At 44.5% G+C, this 17,987-nt stretch overlaps 1 protein-coding gene across 7 annotated transcripts in view; it reads right to left on the reverse strand.

Moving 5' to 3' along the window:
• MYRIP (myosin VIIA and Rab interacting protein) overlaps positions 1-17,987 on the reverse strand; it is a 208,874-nt gene that overhangs the window by 36,769 nt on the left and 154,118 nt on the right. For 4 of the 7 annotated variants that reach the window (XM_062621852.1, XM_062621856.1, XM_062621851.1 and 1 more), the window contains exons 4-8: positions 16,050-16,186; positions 14,272-14,355; positions 13,686-13,783; positions 13,196-13,276; positions 11,501-11,650 (exon numbers count right to left, since the gene is read on the reverse strand). In XM_062621852.1, coding sequence (XP_062477836.1) covers positions 11,501-11,650; positions 13,196-13,276; positions 13,686-13,783; positions 14,272-14,355; positions 16,050-16,186 — 550 coding nt within the window. The remainder of the gene's footprint in view (positions 1-11,500; positions 11,651-13,195; positions 13,277-13,685; positions 13,784-14,271; positions 14,356-16,049; positions 16,187-17,987) is intronic. The other 3 variants (XM_062621853.1, XM_062621855.1, XM_062621858.1) reach the window with 1 other exon arrangement.

Below are 17,987 nucleotides of genomic sequence, written 5' to 3' on the forward strand. Positions count from 1 at the left end.
TCTGTTACAGAAGTCACATTAAATCCTGACCAGCTTTAAGAAGCTTTTTCCCCATAAATCCCCCATAAAACCTCAGTCTTGGCCTTCATAACAAAGTTGGTAAAAGACTGCCTGTATGGGCCAGAGTTTCATTAAGAAATATGCTTTCAAGTGACTCAGCTTCCTTCTGCAGGCCAAGTTGGCACTCTCAAATCTGATCTGTGTTATAAATTATTAACTAAACCTGTTAATGTCAAAAGGGCCGGTCTTTGCCTGCAGCAGAGCCCTGCCTTGCACCGGTGCAGATGAGGAAAAGGATAACTTCAGCTACTTCTTTGAAGTCCATTCCATTCCTGGGGAAGCACAAGCATTGCTGGGAGTCCCACTGGCTTGAAAGCAGCACCTACACCACCTTACTGGCCGCCCTTCCATCTGAAATGCTCCTGTGTGGGACCATGTGCTATGCCAGAAGATTTAATTAACTTCAGATCTTCCTGCCTCCTTGGCTCAGCAGTGTAATTTCATAGCAGATTCAGTAATGAGAAGCACAATTAAGCACTGGCGTTTAGTTTGGCTTTTGAACCCTGCAGGAAAGCCAGAATTATTGCCCTAGAATCAAATGTTTCTGTAACTACAATGAGATTACGTGGTTAATCCTCCCCTGTGCAAAGACACAGGTCCTAAAGTGATGCATTGGAGTCTTTCCTTTCAAATTCAGTGACACAAACTGCTGACAGTAAGCTCATAGTACTGTATGATTTTATCATAGGGTACCTTTTAGATGAGTTGCTTATACAAACCAACTACATTCCAGTGTGTATTTAGGTTGTTTTGAACCTCCAAATAGATCTTCACCTGATCAAGACCATCCGAATCCTCCTTAACCCCTCTAAAAGCGTTAATAATTTAATACAAACAGGTACATAAATTGTTTTGCTATAGGAAGTTGTGCATTAACTTTGATTTATATATATATAAAACAGGATATATGGACAACATAAGCAATCCCACCACCAATGTGGAGCCCGAACTATGACACCTTTCACTTCATTGTAAGCCAGGATTCCTGAACTTCCCATCCTTCCAATAAATTGGGTCCGGTTCACGTCTGCCATACCCTCTGATGTCTTTGTATGCAAGCTGGTATGTACTGAAAGCAGCAAGTTGTTAGAGGTGTCACCATTTTCACAGTACCAGGACTATTCCCTCAGGGCACATTCTTTTCCCACTTATATGGCAAACACACAGAGGTAGGAGATGCTGAAGAACCCAGAAGAAGGGATATCCGCTAGTACCTATTTTCCCTTATTACTTAAAGAACTGAATCATAAGAAGAAGAGAAACCCCAGGAAAACCTTAAGCAGTTTGTATAATAAAAACCTGGGCTCAGAGAATGAAAAGAACATGTTTTTTCTTATGTAAAATCTGTAGATTTGACAACTTTCCTGGGGTTCTGTTTAAATGGCAGCTTCTTGCTTGCCTACTCACTGCTTCCTAAACATCACAGGAAAGGCTGCAGCACAGGGATGCAGTGTCTGCACTTAGCTCCCAGCTCACCTGAGAGAGCAGGTTAGCCCTGGCAACACAGTACTTGGCATGGCCTACAAAACCCATGGAAGGAGCTCAGCGACCCATGCTTCCACAGGAATGCTGCTCCCAGCACTGCCTGAGCAATCTGAAGCTAGTTCAGGTGCATCTACACCACAGGATTTGGGTGGTAAAACACTGGCACAGGTTGCCCAGAGAGGCGGTGGATGAACCATCCCTGGAGACATCCCAGGCCAGGCTGGAGGTGGTTCTGGGCAACCTGATCTGGTTGGAGATGTCCCTGCTCATTGCAGGGGGTTGGAACTGGATGAGCTTTGAAGGTCCCTTCCAACCCAAACCCATTTTATGCTTCTATGACTCAGAAGGACTAGAAGATACACAACAGCTTGAAGGGTTTAAAAAGGAGAAGATGAGCACGAAGGGCCTGATGGACAAACAGCAGTGAAAACCAAGGAAGCACAGAAAAGAAAGTAGAGCCAGTCCATGTGCTATAGCAGCTTAGGATCCCCAATAAGCTTATCCAAACAAGCTGATCTAAACCAAGCTGAAACTTTTAGGTCAGGTCAGAGGAAAACGGCTCTCCACAGTTTCTATCAGCTCAGTGGAGAGCAGGGAACTGGTATTTGGCAGGAACTACTGCTAATTCTTGGGAAAATCCCTCCAAATGCAGCAAGGAGAAAAGATTTTGGTACCTCCAAAGCTTGGCTTGAGCCCATCTTCAACAACTGTCTACATGTTAAGTGGATTTCTGATGAGATCTATCTTGGACTGCTCTCTTAGAAGTACCACCACTTCTCACTGGATACGGTTCAATGTCAGAAGGCTCAAGGAGACAAAAGCAATACCAAGCTAAAATAGCTTGGCTGCACCCCTGCATTCAGCTCCTGATGAAGGGTGAAATGATGCTCCTGGAAGAGGCTGTTTAAGCAGCACTCATCACTACTGCTTTTGTAGTTCTCTGTGGCTCTTGTATCAGGAGGGATTTAAATGCTCAAGAAGTGACAGCGTTCTAATAAGCACAAATTAAAAAGAATCAATGAAAGTAGAAGATTAGGTTATTTCTTGGTCTGAAAGTTAGTTTTAGATAGGGACAGCAGGGCAGACAGAACTGTGCTTTACACAGACAGGTATGGGTGGAAAGAAAGTGTAAGAATTCACCCTTGAGAGCAGTTCAAATGACTGGTAACAGCGATAACGGTACAAACCAGGCATGTCAATAGCCAAGCCCAGTGTACAAACAGGACAGAGGCATATCCTGCCATGAGAACAGCTCAGTCGACATTAGCAGAAACTGGCCATTTCTTTCAGAGCACAAAAGCAAATGTTTGCCCACAGGTTCACCTCCAAGCAGTTACCAGCCTGACTGATGACTCTCTCTGAAAAGCAAATGACTTGGGTACTTCCCTTTGCTGCTTTTGCAATTAAGAGCAAACTAGAGAGTTAGTTATTTGGTGTGAGGTTAAACTGCAAAAGCTCTAATCTGGGTTAGATTAGAGTCAGCTCAGCTGGCACCACTAACTCGACAGCCCTTCAGCTACAGCATGGGCTTCAGCAAAGGCTACAGACCCGTGCACCCGCCTGGCTGTGCTGCTGACTTCACTGCAGCACTTACCTTTGGCAGGCAGCACAAGCTCCATCCCTTGGCAGTGTTCAAGGCCAGGCTCTACAGAGCCTTGGGCAGCATGGTCTGGCGTGAGGTGTCCCTGCCCATGGCAAGGGGTTGGAAAAGAATGATTTTAAGGTCCTTTCCAACCTAAACCACTCTGGGATTCTATGATTTGTGCCTCCCTTGCACAAAGAGATACCAGCCTATCTGTAAATCCATAGGGAATACTTTCCCCTTGTGGATATTTGCATAAGAAACAAAACACTGAACGTAAGGGAACAGGATTGAGAAGCCTGCTTGTGGGCTGGTGCTCCACGGTGTTTCCCTGTGTGTGGATGCGTGGATGCAGAGAAGTCCTGAAGGAAAGGCTAGCTACCTCAATCAGCTCTTGGATCAGTTTGCATCGCAACAAGGGATCTTTACTGCCCAAATGGTGCAGCCATGGCCCTGAATCTTTACCCCTTGCCTGCAGACTTGGATAGCAACAAGATCTCAGCGCAGAAGAACTAACACAGTCTATTTTACAGAAGCATCCCAATCATAGAGCAGCCTAAATACGATTTTCAAAAGAAGGCAGCAATGGGGGAGCTTTGGTCCTGATTTATAAGACACGAAAGCTTAAGAAGACCCAACCCTGCCAGGTACAGACACAGGCACCTTTTTTAACCAGAAACTCTGGTTCCTCAACAGAAGAAACCCTGCCAGCCTGGCGCTATTCTGGGTGTATTTACTTGTGCTTAGTTACAAAGCTGCCCCGTGTTTGCAGTCAGACGCGGACTGCTGCTCTGCAATGAGTGAGGACATCAGCAGGCGGCACTGCAGCCCAACATGCCATGGGTACGGTCACTGCACACCGGATGGCTGAGCAGCAGCCTGCAAAATACAGCTACGGTATTGACAGGCACCCTCAAACGCTTGTGTTGGGTGAGTTCCCCACCGAATCCTGCCTGCTGGCATCTGCTGTGAGATGCTGGTGTCTAAAGAAATACAAGGCACATTATTATTCTCTTTTCCTCATCCCTCTTCAGGGGATTTCTGCTGCATGAATGGATGAACTCAGCCTTCATCTTGTACTGGGCCAGCACTAGAAGGAATCGTTTTTTGCATAGGATCATAGAACAGTTAGGGCTGGAAAGGACATTAAAGCTCATCCAGTTCCAACCTCCCTGCCATGGGACACCTCACACTAAACCATGTCACACAAGGCTCTGTCCAACCTAGTCTTGAACACTGCCAGGGATGGAGCATTCACAACTTCCCTGGGCAACCCATTCCAGTGCCTCACCACCTTAACAGGAAAGAATTTTCTCCTTATATCCAATCTAAACTTCCCCTGTTTCAGTCTGAACCCATCACCCCTTGTCCTATCACTACAGTCCCTGATGAAGAGTCCCTCCCCAGCATCCCTGTAGGCCCCCTTCAGACACTGGAAGCTGCTCTGAGGTCTCCACACAGCTTCTCTTCTCCAGGCTGAACAGCCCCAACTTTCTCAGCCTATCTTCATACAGGAGGTGCTCCAGCCCCTGAGCATCCCCGTGGCCTCCTCTGGACTTTTCCAACAGTTCCATGTCCTTTTTATGTTGAGGACACCAGAACTGCACACAATACTCCAGGTGAGATCCCACGAGAGCAGAGTAGAGGGGCAGGATCACCTCCCTTGACCTGCTGGTCATGCTCCTTTTGATGGAACCCAGGACATACAGCCCTGTTTCATTGCTGGCTGGCAAAGACAAGAAAAACACTGGGGTTTCTGAAGCTTAAAGACTGAAGGAGTAGATAAAATGTAATCACATGCACTCTCTCCTATTGCTCAATAAATGCTCCATCTTCTGTGTACAAAAACATACAAGCTCCTGCTTCTGAACACTGAATAAAGAAAATCCAAATGAGGAACCAAAAGCAAGAACAACTTTTTACAAAACACACTTGTGAATATTAAGTCTAACACTGATAATCTATGGATTCTTTACCCTGAGTAACTCTCTCATATGTATGCATATTGTTTAGAGAGACAAGATACAGATTTTGCTCTACATCCTCCCTCAGAAGGTGAAGGAGGATAGGGAATTCCTCTTTCTTCTAAAGAGAAGCCCGAGGATATTCTGGATCCAACCTGTTTTTCTCCTCCTTTCCCTCCTATTTCATCCTATTTTTTTCAGTCTGGTTTAACCAGCAAAACTGCAGTTCATCCTGCCCTTATTTAGAGTAGATTTGCTCCTAGGGAAGCAGCCTACAACTGACAGCAGAACACAGATGAGTTGATGCAACCTTATCCATCCCCTCTTCTCACCCACAAATTCTATAGCCATCCTAGCAGTGCAGCAGAAACGCTCTGTGAAGGCAAGTAATACACAGACAGAGCCAACATGTCCCACCCACCTGAGCAAACACAGTCGCAATCCCTAAGCATCACCACCAAGTGCATCCTTTGGTAAGTAAACTCCCACACCAGGAAGAGACAACATGAGCCTGGGAATGGTGCCACTCTGCCACAGCTTATTTATCCCTGGAAGTGATTTTTGCTCTGCTCAAATGTATGCAGTCCAGACATTTAGCAGTGTGAGCGAAATACCAAGGGTTTCAAGCATCTGTTCCTTAGTTAATCCTTTATGTTAACAGCCCCATGGCTTCTGAAAAAGGGCAAGACCAGGCAGATGAATAGGAGATTTTCACACTCAGCTGAAAGAAAACTCCCTCCTTCAGGCCCTGACCTAAACCCTGGTTAGAATATCCCAGCCATCAGGGCAAATCCTTGAACAGCAGGCTGGGAGAAAGCAGAGAGGACTGCTCCCTCTCCTGCGAAAGCCTTAGAGCATCCCTCCTTCCAGTGTCTGCACAAGCTGGCTGCTTGTTCACTACTGACACAAACATAGCCTGGCTGCACTGGATGCTTTGCCATCCTTCTCCTGGCCTCTCAGACAGCTGATCCCCCTAAAAGCATTGGTCCTTTAAAAGGAGTACAAAACTAATGCTCAGCTCATCAGGAGGACAAACTGCGCAGCTGCGTAACAACATGTAGAGCCACATCTGGCTGTGCATGCTACTTTGGTTCAGCTTGGATTAGCTGACCTTGAGGATCCAGAGATGGGCTGCAACAAAGAGAGGCAGGAGGTTATTCCCCAGCAAAAAGGACACAAGCAGCTCTATACATCACCACATGGAAGTATAATGCATAGCGTTTGAGGGACTTCCCTCCTTCCCCCACATAATTAGCAGGGCCCACATGTGATAATGCTATTGCTTTGGTTGCAATAATAAGGGAGATTTAAATATTGGTTCCAGAATATAAGCATCCATTTATGGCACTTATGGGGCTAACCATTTAGGAAAGTGTTAGGAGCATGAAATAGCATAGTTCAATCAATGTAATGTATTTATGTGAATGAGTGTGTAGAAGTTTGTGGTAAATCAGTTACTGGGTGCTTAGGAGTAGAGGATGCATGTACCAATGCGACTGTAATCTAAGTAGTACCTTTACAAGGTACCCTTATTCCTTTAGCTGTTAACGTTCCTCTCATGTTCCCCCATGGCCAATTCTTTTTCCCTCTTCCCTAACCTGGAATATTCCATTACATCTCTTGAAAAAACCCCACCAAACCCCAAACACGGGAGGTGCATCCCAGCTGGGTAACACCTTCCATGTGAAGATCCCGAGAGCTCAGTCAGCATCCAGCTATGACAGCATTACCATACTATTTACATATGAGACAGCTGAGCAACTGCAAAGGCCAGATCCCTGGGTCTGCTGTAGGACATCATGATTTTAAGTCACTACTAGCGCACCCCACCTGTATAAAGGGGAATGGAAGGAGGGGAGCTGGCATTTTGGTCTCCAGTCTAACTGAAGCCTCATACACAAACTCACTTCTTGGTTGTTTTTTATAAGACAATGCTCTTTCTGAACATGATTATTCCTTTTTCTCACTGATTTCTACGTTGCTCAGTGCCCTGCACAGCCTTTCATGTCCTGTGCTGACCCTCATTTACAAGCTGTGCTCAGCAGAGCACTCACCCAGCAGAATCACTGTATCACCTACTCAGACGCCTACTTGACAGAGGAAGCCTGAAGTGTTCTGTGTTTATTTGCTTCTTGCTGTGATAACATGCACCCTGGTTTCATCTAAAAAGAAAGCAAGAAAGTCAGATTTGTCAGGCAGCCCAGCTCCGAGCATCACAGGGTTGAAGTCAGACCTTCAAGCTTTGTGATACCCAACAGTACGTTACAATAGCATCTTTAAAGTGAAATAAACCAAACCAAAGTGGGAAGAACAACTCATAACCTAAACTATTTGGAAAAGAACATTACAGAACGACCGCCCTTCTCTGTCCTCTCTTCTGCTCCCTTTCATGTCTTAAAACCTATCTTGGTTTGCTGGCAGTAAGTGCAACACAGCTGAATTTAGGCCTGCATGGGCTTGATCATATACCCAGCATCCAAAACTGTCTTCTTGGATGTCTGTCAAGTGCATGAATAGTATTATGAAACAAAAAAACCCAGTAATCTTCTGCTAGAGATACATCTCAACCAAACTCACACTACACAAGCAAGTTCAAAAGCATAATGCTGTCATTCATCTTGCACTCATTATTTGGCCACCTGAAGCCTTAAAGTGTGGCATTAATTGCGCAGTGAGAGCTGGAAAAGCACTTGTATCCTTCTGGAAGGAGGAAAAGCAGCCCCATTACTATGGACAGGGCTGTCTTGACCTGAAATCCAGATTACTTTTGCAGTGAGAGTACAATGTTACACCTGCAAAGTCAGCAGATGACAGTAAGATTTGTAACCTGGAAAGTGCTTAGAGATAGTTTGATCTTCTCATGATGAACATTAATACAAAATGACCCATCATTTCTAAACCACCAAGTGCTTTTCCATTCAAAGTGGACTGCTCTTTCCCATTCTGGGCAGAGAAGGTAGGGCTGCAGTTGGCTTCTTCTGGAAGGAAACAAGACCCTAAATTACCCATCAGGATCCAGCTGATGGGCTTCATGCCTGCCTCATTGCAAGTAAGTCCCAGCAACGGACTTTGTGACAACCTTCTGATCCCAGCTCACGGATAAAAGCTAAAAGCTCCATCTTCCCTATGACATGACACATTATTAATGAGACATATTTCTGATACAGGGTTGTTGACAGGGAAGAAGTGATGCTGGCACAACTTCCTACAGTGTTGTGCCTCCCTCATGTGAAATAGCCCTGCCACCGTCTTGTAGGGCAGGATTCCTCCTCAAAAAGGTTTCAGACAAACCTACAAAGGTACAGAGAACTTGCAGAGCTCCAGGGGTTTCCAAGGCAGTGCTGGACCTCAGGCATGCGGAGCCCTCCTTCTCTTCAGAACAAATCAAAGGAAAACAGAAAGAACAAATAACCCACTGTCAATGCACTGTGGATCTTATAATGAGCTTAACCAGTAAATTTCTGCTTCCTCTGAGGTGCACCATAATGTGTATTTAATGAAATCCTCCTTTTCCCTATATCCATAGCTGGTTTATGTACTATAAATTATGGATGAGCTGCTGTTTAGATATGCAATCTTTCAGCTGTAAAACAAAGATCACTAATTCAGCACTTAGAACACACCAGGATGCCTGCATTCCATCAATGTTTGTACAGGATACAATATGCCAAGCAGTTGTTTGCTCTCACTGGCAGTCATCTATGGGGGTAAACGGATTGAGAGAGCAGAGAAGCATCCTCCCATTGCTCTAAGCTCCTCCTATCCCAACTTTGTACAGCCTTTGCTTATTGATAATGAGGAACAGAAGGTGCCATCCATCTCTTTTTGTGGGATAGGGAAATAAAAAAATCAGCCTTGTATCGCTATTTTTAGTATGGGCAAAGGGATCTCAAAGAAATCTAACAGGGGAAGGAAAGGAAAAGAGAGTATCTATAGTTACTACCACACCACAGCACTGCAGTTAAACAATCAGTAATACATTGTGTGTGTGTATGCTCCTTAATACGAAGACCAATAGATTCTGCTCCAGTCAAGCAGGTCTCATGCCGCTGGTACCCTGGCACTGTGCTGCCCTCAGCTTACACAGCCCAAGTTCCCTGCATGCAGGGTTTCCTGCATGCTACAAAGAGGCAGTTTTAACTTATTTAACGATGATTTCAAAGCAAGTGATTTTGGTTGGGCAGGGAGGTAACGCAGGGCGAAGCTTCTGGCTGATATGGATGAGCTGCACATAGAGATTAAAAGAAAAATTGCCTGGCAGGTATAACCACACAGCTATAGCTGGGATTATTACAGCTCCCACCATAACCAAATGCAATGTGGCAACAAACATGGGGTTCTAAAGGCCAGTGTTAAAGCATGCAACTGCCATGAGTAACTGTATGTTGCTAGCTTTACTATACTAGAGAAACCACACATGTTATCTCCTACACATAAGACAGATAAATTTCCACTTCCAAATGATGAAATCCTACCTGCCTTAGGATCTGCTATCCTTACCTCCCTTTCCTCTGTATGTCTGTCTTTCTCTTCATCATGTTTCTTGTTCCCTTCCATTTAAACTACCCTGCTTCTTCTTGCTGCAAGTACTAATCTACTTGCCAGGTGTCGTGGCAAATGGTCAAATACATTCTTGTTTCTTAACGCACCACGGGATGACAATTGAACCAAACAGTGACAAATGTGGTGACAGACCAATAAAGAGCTAGGAAAATCCTTACAAAGCACTGTACAACACCGAAACTTGTTGCTTCAGAACAGAATTTAGAAATCATAGAATGGTTTGGGTTGAAGGGACCTTAAAGCTCATCCAGTTCCAACCCCCTGCCACGGGCAGGGACACCTTCCACTAGACCAGGTTGCTCCAAGCCCCATCCAACCTGGCCTTGAACACTGCCAGGGATGGGGCATTTACCACTTCTTTGGGCAACCTGTTCAAGTGTGTTGAGTTGGAGCTTATCTCTCCAAATGCAGAAGAACAACAGGCTTCTAGTGTAATAACTGAGGATCTGAGCAGCGTGCTCCCCCAGGTCCTGTCCTTACACTGCAGAAAGAAAACTCGGCTGAGTCACACAGCAAATGAACTCTCCCTCTTCTGAGTCTTATTCCACAAGTAAATTGCCTAGGAGCTACAGAGCAAAGCACTTAACCATGCTCACCCTGACTTGTTAACAAGGACCAACTTGGTTAACAGCAGCAACTTAAAGGCATTACTCCTTCCATCTGGAAATAGGTGGGGACAAGAGTGTGAGACTGTATCTCAGCCATTCTGGCCCCCAGTCTTAGATTCTGGCATCAATCTATTTTCACTGCAGTCTATGCTAGCAAACTTAGCTGGAAACTAAAGCACACATTCAGCTCTGGTGGTTCTGCTCAGTGGGAGAGAAGTGGTTACTGGGAGCAGCAGCTTAAACCACTGTATCAAAATGCACTGGAACTCATCTGTGACTGTTCTCCCTCTTCTACTATGAAGCGCCTTACCCAAGCCTATAGCTTGTTCTTCTTAAAATGTTCCTAATGCAACTTCTCAGATTTTCTTCAGCTTTATAGCAGGAGCTAAAGGCATTGTGCTGAGAAGCTAAGTGAAAGAAAGAGGAAACACTCTTTAGTGTAAGACATAAATAGCGCTCTACAGTTGGTTTTACTTTCTGTTGCTGACGGTTGTTTTCTTTAAGATGGCAAAGGAGAAAAAGAAACATTACAGAAATCTAATACTGTACAAAAGAAAATATAGCACTTAGCAAAAATCCAAATAAAAGCTAAGTGAGCATAAAAACTGTTTGAAGGAAGAAACACCAAGGCATTGAGTGCTGTTAGCATTCAAATCAAGGAGTGAGATTGCTCATATCACAAACATAGCCCTCCCCAACACACTTGCCAATACAACACAAAGTCTGTGCTGTTCTTCCATGGCCAATTACATGCTAGGAAAGAATGCAACTGAACCACAATTTGTCTGGACACGGGTTTAATGCTCGTTCTCTGCAAGAACAAGGATGCTGAGGATGTCAGAGAGGGACTCTTCATCACGGACTGTAGGGACAGGACAAGGGGTGATGGGTTCAGCCTGAAACAGGGGAAGTTCAGGTTAGATCTAAGGCAGAAGTTCTTCCCTGTGAGGGTGCTGAGGCGCTGGCACAGGGTGCCCAGAGAAGCTGTGGCTGCCCCATCCCTGGCAGTGTTCAAGGCCAGGTTGGACACAGGGGCCTGAAGCAACCTGGTCAGTGTGAGGTGTCCCTGCCCATGGCAGGGGGTTGGAACTGGATGATCTCAAGGTCCTTTCCAACCCAAACCATTCTATGAGTCTCTGATTCAAAGTATCTAAGCATCATTGCAGGCAGTAAGTGCACTTAGCCATGAGTTTAATCTTGCAGTCTTGTGCCGCAGAAAGCATCAATACATCACTCACCCATAACGTGTAGGACCCCCTGCGGCTCCCTGGAAAAGTCAGCATGCTCTGATCTGAGACAGCAACGGACGCCAGGCCACTGCTCCTGGATGGTGGCCATTCAAAGTCAGCTTCAGCCTGCTCAGTTTTGCTTTTCTGCTTCTTTATAATCTGTAAAGTAGGGGGCAAGGGAGAAAAGAAAAGGGTGTTTGGGAAATACTCTGAGCCGTATGGAGAGAAAAACATCAACCCTGTGTCACGGCAAACTGCCTAAGAGCGTTTGAGTTTCCCTTTGCTTTTACTCCAGTTCATGCAAAGATGATTCTGGCACTTTGCATGCATTTCTTCTTATCTGAAGCCATACTGCTTGTCAGCACATAAGCACTGACACAATAAACCATGATCGATGCCTGCAGAAACATCAGAGGTGAATTAGATGAAGGTGGAAACCTGTTCCTACAGTAACACTTTCAGCATCTAACTGTCACATCTTTTCTCAGACAACAATCCTTGCAAAGAAACATAAAGCACCAGATGTGAAGGGGATTTCAAAGGTTCCCATGACATCTAGATGGGATTCTGCTGAAACTGAAGAGGTCTTGGGTATCTTGGCACTATTTTTGCTTCTGAAAATCTACATTGCCTTAAGAGAGAGAGATCGCACAAGCTGCCTGTCTCCCTACACTGACAGAGCACATCCTGCCACACTTCATTTCTGCAGCTTTACTGACTCCAGTCTAAAATACCCACAGAATATTGCTCTGTGGCACAGAATATCTTGTTAGGCAGCTTTTGACTAAAGCGGTAGCAATTCTAGCTTGGCTGAGATAGGCTCTGGACTATCAAAGACTTGATAAGCAGAATTAAGCTCCTAATATCTCTATTAAAAAGCAAGCAGATCATTTCCCATTGAGCTGCTGCTGCTCTTCTGGTTTTACTTTAAAGCCTAATAAACAAGAAATTCATCTTCTGATATGGGATCCATCCATTGTTAAATGCCACATCCCATAAGCAGATGTGGCAATTAGCTTAGTTTGCATGGAGGGAGACCAACACAGCAGAGTGGTTACTTTACTGACCACAGGAGCTCAGGGGCACCTTCTTCATACTTGTCCCTCCTTGCTCCAAACTGTCCAGCCAAACTCAAGGGATATTTGTTCCCACTAGCCCCCATTTCTGTGCTGCATCAGCGTCAACTGCAAGCTTCACAGGGAGAAGAATGAGCTTTCCAGAGAAAGCCACACAAACAGACACAGGGTTCTGTGATTGTTTGGGTGGCTCTCCCAGCATCATTACCAGAGCTCTGTTTTCACGATCAATGTTTTCTTTGCAAGTGTTGCAGATGCAGAGCTCAGTAGATGGTATGGTCAGGAGCCATACTCCCCTACGTTGGAAAACTTCATCCCTCTTGGGAATTGAAGTAAAATTCCACGGAGCAGGAGCCTGCTCTTGCAAGAAAAGATACCAGAGGTCTGAGGAAGTGGTACCTCTCAGCTCTGAGGGTGTAGGCCAACATCTTAGGCACTGGATTAAGCTTATTTCTGTCTGATGTAGCTGATTAAGCCTATACTGTGATGGTTGAAGTTGCAACTTGTCATTTACTCCCCTCTCTACACTGGTGTCATCCTTTTTGCTGTTCGCAGAGTTAAAGCTCACCAGACTAAAGGATTGTGCTTTGGCTATTAAACAAGCTAGGGAAGAAACTGCATGCCATACCTTCTGCACGATGGTTGTGGCCAGCTCTTCTATGAGGTCCTCCTTGTGTTCCTGCAAGTAACAAGCCTCATTCTGCTTGTCCTGCATGAAAACGGTTATCTGTTGTGGCTAAAATCACAGAAAAACAGCCTTTCCACAGAAATGGTACAGATCAGGAAATGGGTAAAATGCCCTTACTGGCATGGTGAAAGAAATGACGGGTTCTTACACCGCATGCCACCTTTGAACTGCAACATGCATCTTGGGTACAAGGCCATGAAACTCACACCCAGCTCTTTAGATATGGCATGAGATAATCACCGCTTCTTTATGTTTTCTTTTGTATCCATTTGTTTTTGTACCACTACCCAAATTAAGAGAAACATAATTGTTCTATTTTAATTACTACATTTCATATTTGGTAAATGCCCCTGCCCGTGGCAGGGGGGTTGGAGCTAGATGATCTTAAAGTCCTTTCCAACCCTAACTATTCTATGATTCTAAATGTTACCAGGCTGTCACTGTAGGTCTCTGCCTTCGAAATAGCTTCTTCCACTGCTTCCTCTGCAACACGCAAGGCCACAGCAAGGGTATCCATCATGCTGTGTCCTAAGTGAAGAATCAGATAAAAACACCATGTTCTTTACACAGCCACATTTTGCATGATGAGCTCCAGAATTCAGACTCATATTCTGGAGAGACATTCAAATCTGAGGTTGTTCATGACAAAGTTCATTCCCTCAATCCATAATTCTGCACAGGAAAACAAACACCGGAAGGTAGAGAAATTGGTCTCAATCTCTACGTTACTTCTGAGATGTAAATATGAAATACAAAAAACCCATGGGATTTTTATGTTCCTTCTTTTAGAACCCAGCAAAACGGTTCAGAGGGAATCACAGGAAGAAAATCTCTAAACTTCCTATGAACACCAACAGAACAGATGAAAATGCATGAGCACACGAAAGGAAACAGGAGAGAAATAACAAAACCTGAACGCTGAGAAAATCAAATTAGCATTGGTTGTAATACCCCAGTGTGTTACACAAAGGCTTTTCAGTATTGTGGTGAATGCTGGAGTTGACTAAGCAGCATACCTTCTGTCTGTCGGTAGAATGTAGAGTCACTGCCACAAATGCTTCCTTCATTTTCAAAGCTGCCTTCAAGAAACCCTCCTTCTGCTCCAAAAGAAGACAGAACTGTGAATTACTATAAGAAATACCCTTGAACAGCTGAGGCATTAGGATTAGAAAATAGAGTTAGAATAGCATTAGGCCAGAATATTCACTCAGGATACGGTGGCACTGCACACAAAGAGGGATAGGCAGAAATTCCTCCAACTTCTTGTATAAACCATGACTGCAGCAGCTTTTGTACAGGCTATGACTGCTTTTATATGGAAGACCTCTCCTTTTGGACGGAGAAAACTACTTGTACAGTGAAAAAGAGAGGAAGAAGCTACCAGGTATAAAGCACAGCAGAAGTTAAGTACAGGGAATTTGCCTTTAATATGACATTTGGGGTTGAAATAGATTCTACATTTTAAAGGGCAACGCTGTATAAATAAGCCAATCCCTAGACACATATGCTAGTATTTATCTTCAAAGGGAACAAAAGGTTTACCTAACCCTCACACGGAGAGGAGAAGCAAGTTAGCAATGACATTTAGACTCAAAGGCCTGCCTTAGAAAGGTCTTGCAGAGAGTGCACATGCCACTGCAACTCATCACTGCATTGCTCACACTTCCATTCCAGGACAAACTCAGTGACACTACAGCTTAAGTACAGGCAACACATGATATTAATGTTCTGAAGGATCCATCCTCACAGCTTTTAATTCCATGTGCCACAAGTGCCCTCACTGGCACGGGTTTCCTTGCGTTTTGGACATACTTGGTCTCAACTGTTAAGGAATCCTCCCTAGAAATACGGATTTGATACAGAGAAAGCTAAGACTAACAAATCAGAACTGAATGCATGGGTTGTTTCCCCCTAGAAGCCAAACTCCACTTGTTTTAGCCCATTTCATATCTCCAATTACTTTTATGGGCAAGACATTGTAACAGCAGAGTTAAGGGAGAGCTGTGTCTGTCTCTTCATCTAAAAGGGTGACACCGATACTTCATCAGCATCTTTGACCCCTTGACAAACATCAGTACAAAAATAAGATGTGGCCAGTTTCAGACTCTTAAGCATGCAAAACTCTGAGGACAATCTGAAGTTTTGGTCAACTTGGATACTGAATGTATCCCATTTAACCAAATCCCACTTCAAATGTGCTCTAAGGCCAAATGCTGGATGCAAAATTACTTTCTCATTCACAGACTACTCAGAACTGTGATAAATTTTGGAACAAGGGCTAGAATATAAACTGCAATTTACTTCACAGACTGAAGATAACAGCTCTCCCGTATCAGTGGCATAATTATGATTAAACATCCTTTGAATTCAGAAACAGATCTCCAGACACTTCACCTCTTTTTTCTCTTCACTGAGGTACTTGATTTAAAGAAAAACCCTTAAAAAGATCTCTTTTGAATTTCTCTCAGATTTTGCACTGTCTCAGCTTGTGTGTTAAAGTAGACAAGCTGAGGGGGAATGGCTTTAAACTGACAAAGGGTGATTGAGATGAGCTCTTAGGCACAAGTTCTTCCCTGTGAGGGTGCTGAGGCGCTGGCACAGGGTGCCCAGAGAAGCTGTGGCTGCCCCATCCCTGGCACTGTTCAAGGCCAGGTTGGATACAGCAGCTTGGAGCAAGCTGCTCTAGTGTGAGATGTCCCTGCCCGTGGCAGGGGATTGGAACTGGATGAGCTTTAAGGTCCCTTCCAACCCAAACCAGTCTGGAATTCTATGATTCTATAGCAAGAAATCTTACCTATTACATCAGGACAGCCTCCGCTCTCCAGTCTATGCTTCTTGTATAAGTTCTTCAGGACTTTGGCACTTCCAAAACACTTGAAGCGGCTTTTGACATTATTGTAGTACCAATCCAGAGACTGGGTCCTTAGGAGCCTAAACCAGAAAAATAAAGGACATATCTGGAATGATTCTATAACAAATAAACAGCAACAGTCACCGTCCTTCTATGTTAAAAGGGATCTTTTAGGCCTCAAAGCATAACCATATACATTTTTGAATACTTCTTTACTATTTATACTTTTCAGGCATCTGTTATACTGAGGCAAGAGGAAAAAAGAGGTCAATCATGAGCAAATATCTGATTTGTGTTACTCATGGTTTTATTTGGTTTGGCTGCTATCAGAAGAGGCGCTCTCCCCTTTTACGCTATAATGCCAATACTACAGCCTGGAACAACACCAACACCAAGCACCACCAAGCCTTGGAACAGCACAGGGAGGTTTTAGAACCAGCCTTTATCTACCCTGATTTACAGATAATGTCAGAACATTAACCCATGAATGCAGTGGTGCATTCACGGTGAAACCAAGAGAGGAGACAAAGCATAATTAAAGGACCTCAAAGCAGAATGAGCAAAGAACAGCAGGTGGAAAACCTACTTTGGAGGGAAGGACTCACAACTGCAGCTTGGTTTCTCACTTTCAACATTTAGCATCATTGATGTCGGTAATTCATCCTAATGGATTCGTCCCTGGAGCTCCTATACTTTTATAAAGCCATGAGATGCTCTCAAGCTCTGCATCCTTTTCCAAGTGGCAATGGATGGACAGAACCTGCACCATTCCCAGGCAACGCTACCAAAAGGTCACCTATCTCACTGCACACACTGTATGAGTTATGAATGCTGACCTGGCAACTTAGCTAAAACAAAGAGATGGGGCCCACTGCAAGGCTCTTTCCCCATGTTACCATGGGTTTTTTGGGGGTCTGATCAGTACTGTTTCTGTAAAAACTGAAAACAAGCAGCACTGACCTCTATGAGGGGAGAGTGCTTTGCAGTAACACAACTTTAGAGTCAGGCTTTGTATCTGTAATGGTATTTTCCACATGCGAACTTTGGAAGAGTCAAAAGGAGAAGAGATGACACATCAATGAAAGAAGAGATTTGCCTCTGTACTAGTTAATCTGGTGTAAACACCAGGATTGGTATTTTTGTCTTAATTTCCTCATTGCTGCAGGATTAACACTTTGTGAGTAATGGAATCATCTCATGCTTCTCTCCTATGGGTTGGAGAGCTACCAACAGCTCCAAATCTGTGCTTTGGTCCTGCACACGTTTTACAGCAGATTACAATGCCCCTTTCTCTAAAGCTTTTGAGCCTCTCATAGTGTGCAAGTCCCCTCTGTGAAAAGAGAGTTCACACTTCAAGCTGTATGCATTCTGAAGAAGCAGAAACGGTTGGAGCCTCTTCTTTTGCTGTGCCATAAAGACTGCTATGTCTTTGTTGCTAAACAGTCTTAACCCCTACGGGCATTATTTATGTTATATCGCATTGCAGTGCAGCTGAGTTGCATTTTGATGTGCTTTTGGCAGAGTGGAACACCGTGATTTTCTGATCCTGCCTTACTCCAAAGTGTGCAAGGTAGGCAAACACTTGTGGGTTAGTAACAATAACACTTGAATGAGTGCTCTTGCTGGGCTGCACCCTCAGAGCGTGAGCAGCAGTCGAGGGAGGGGATTCTCCCCCTCTGCTGTGCTCTGGTGAGACCCCCTCCTGCAGCCTATGCCCTGGTGTAACATCCAGCCCCAGGTCCCTTGAGGTCTGTGTTGAGCAGACTCACGCCGGACGGGAGCCGCCTTACAATTCCTGGACCTTTCTACTTTTGTGGATGTGACTGTTCTTTAAGTGAAGTAATGACAACTTAAAAAGCCAAACCACCCCACCTCTGAAAT

Source organism: Pezoporus occidentalis, unplaced genomic scaffold (genome assembly GCF_034315485.1).
Source record: "Pezoporus occidentalis ecotype Australia unplaced genomic scaffold, CSIRO_AGI_Poc_V1 ctg235, whole genome shotgun sequence".
Lineage (NCBI taxonomy): Eukaryota > Metazoa > Chordata > Aves > Psittaciformes > Psittacidae > Pezoporus > Pezoporus occidentalis.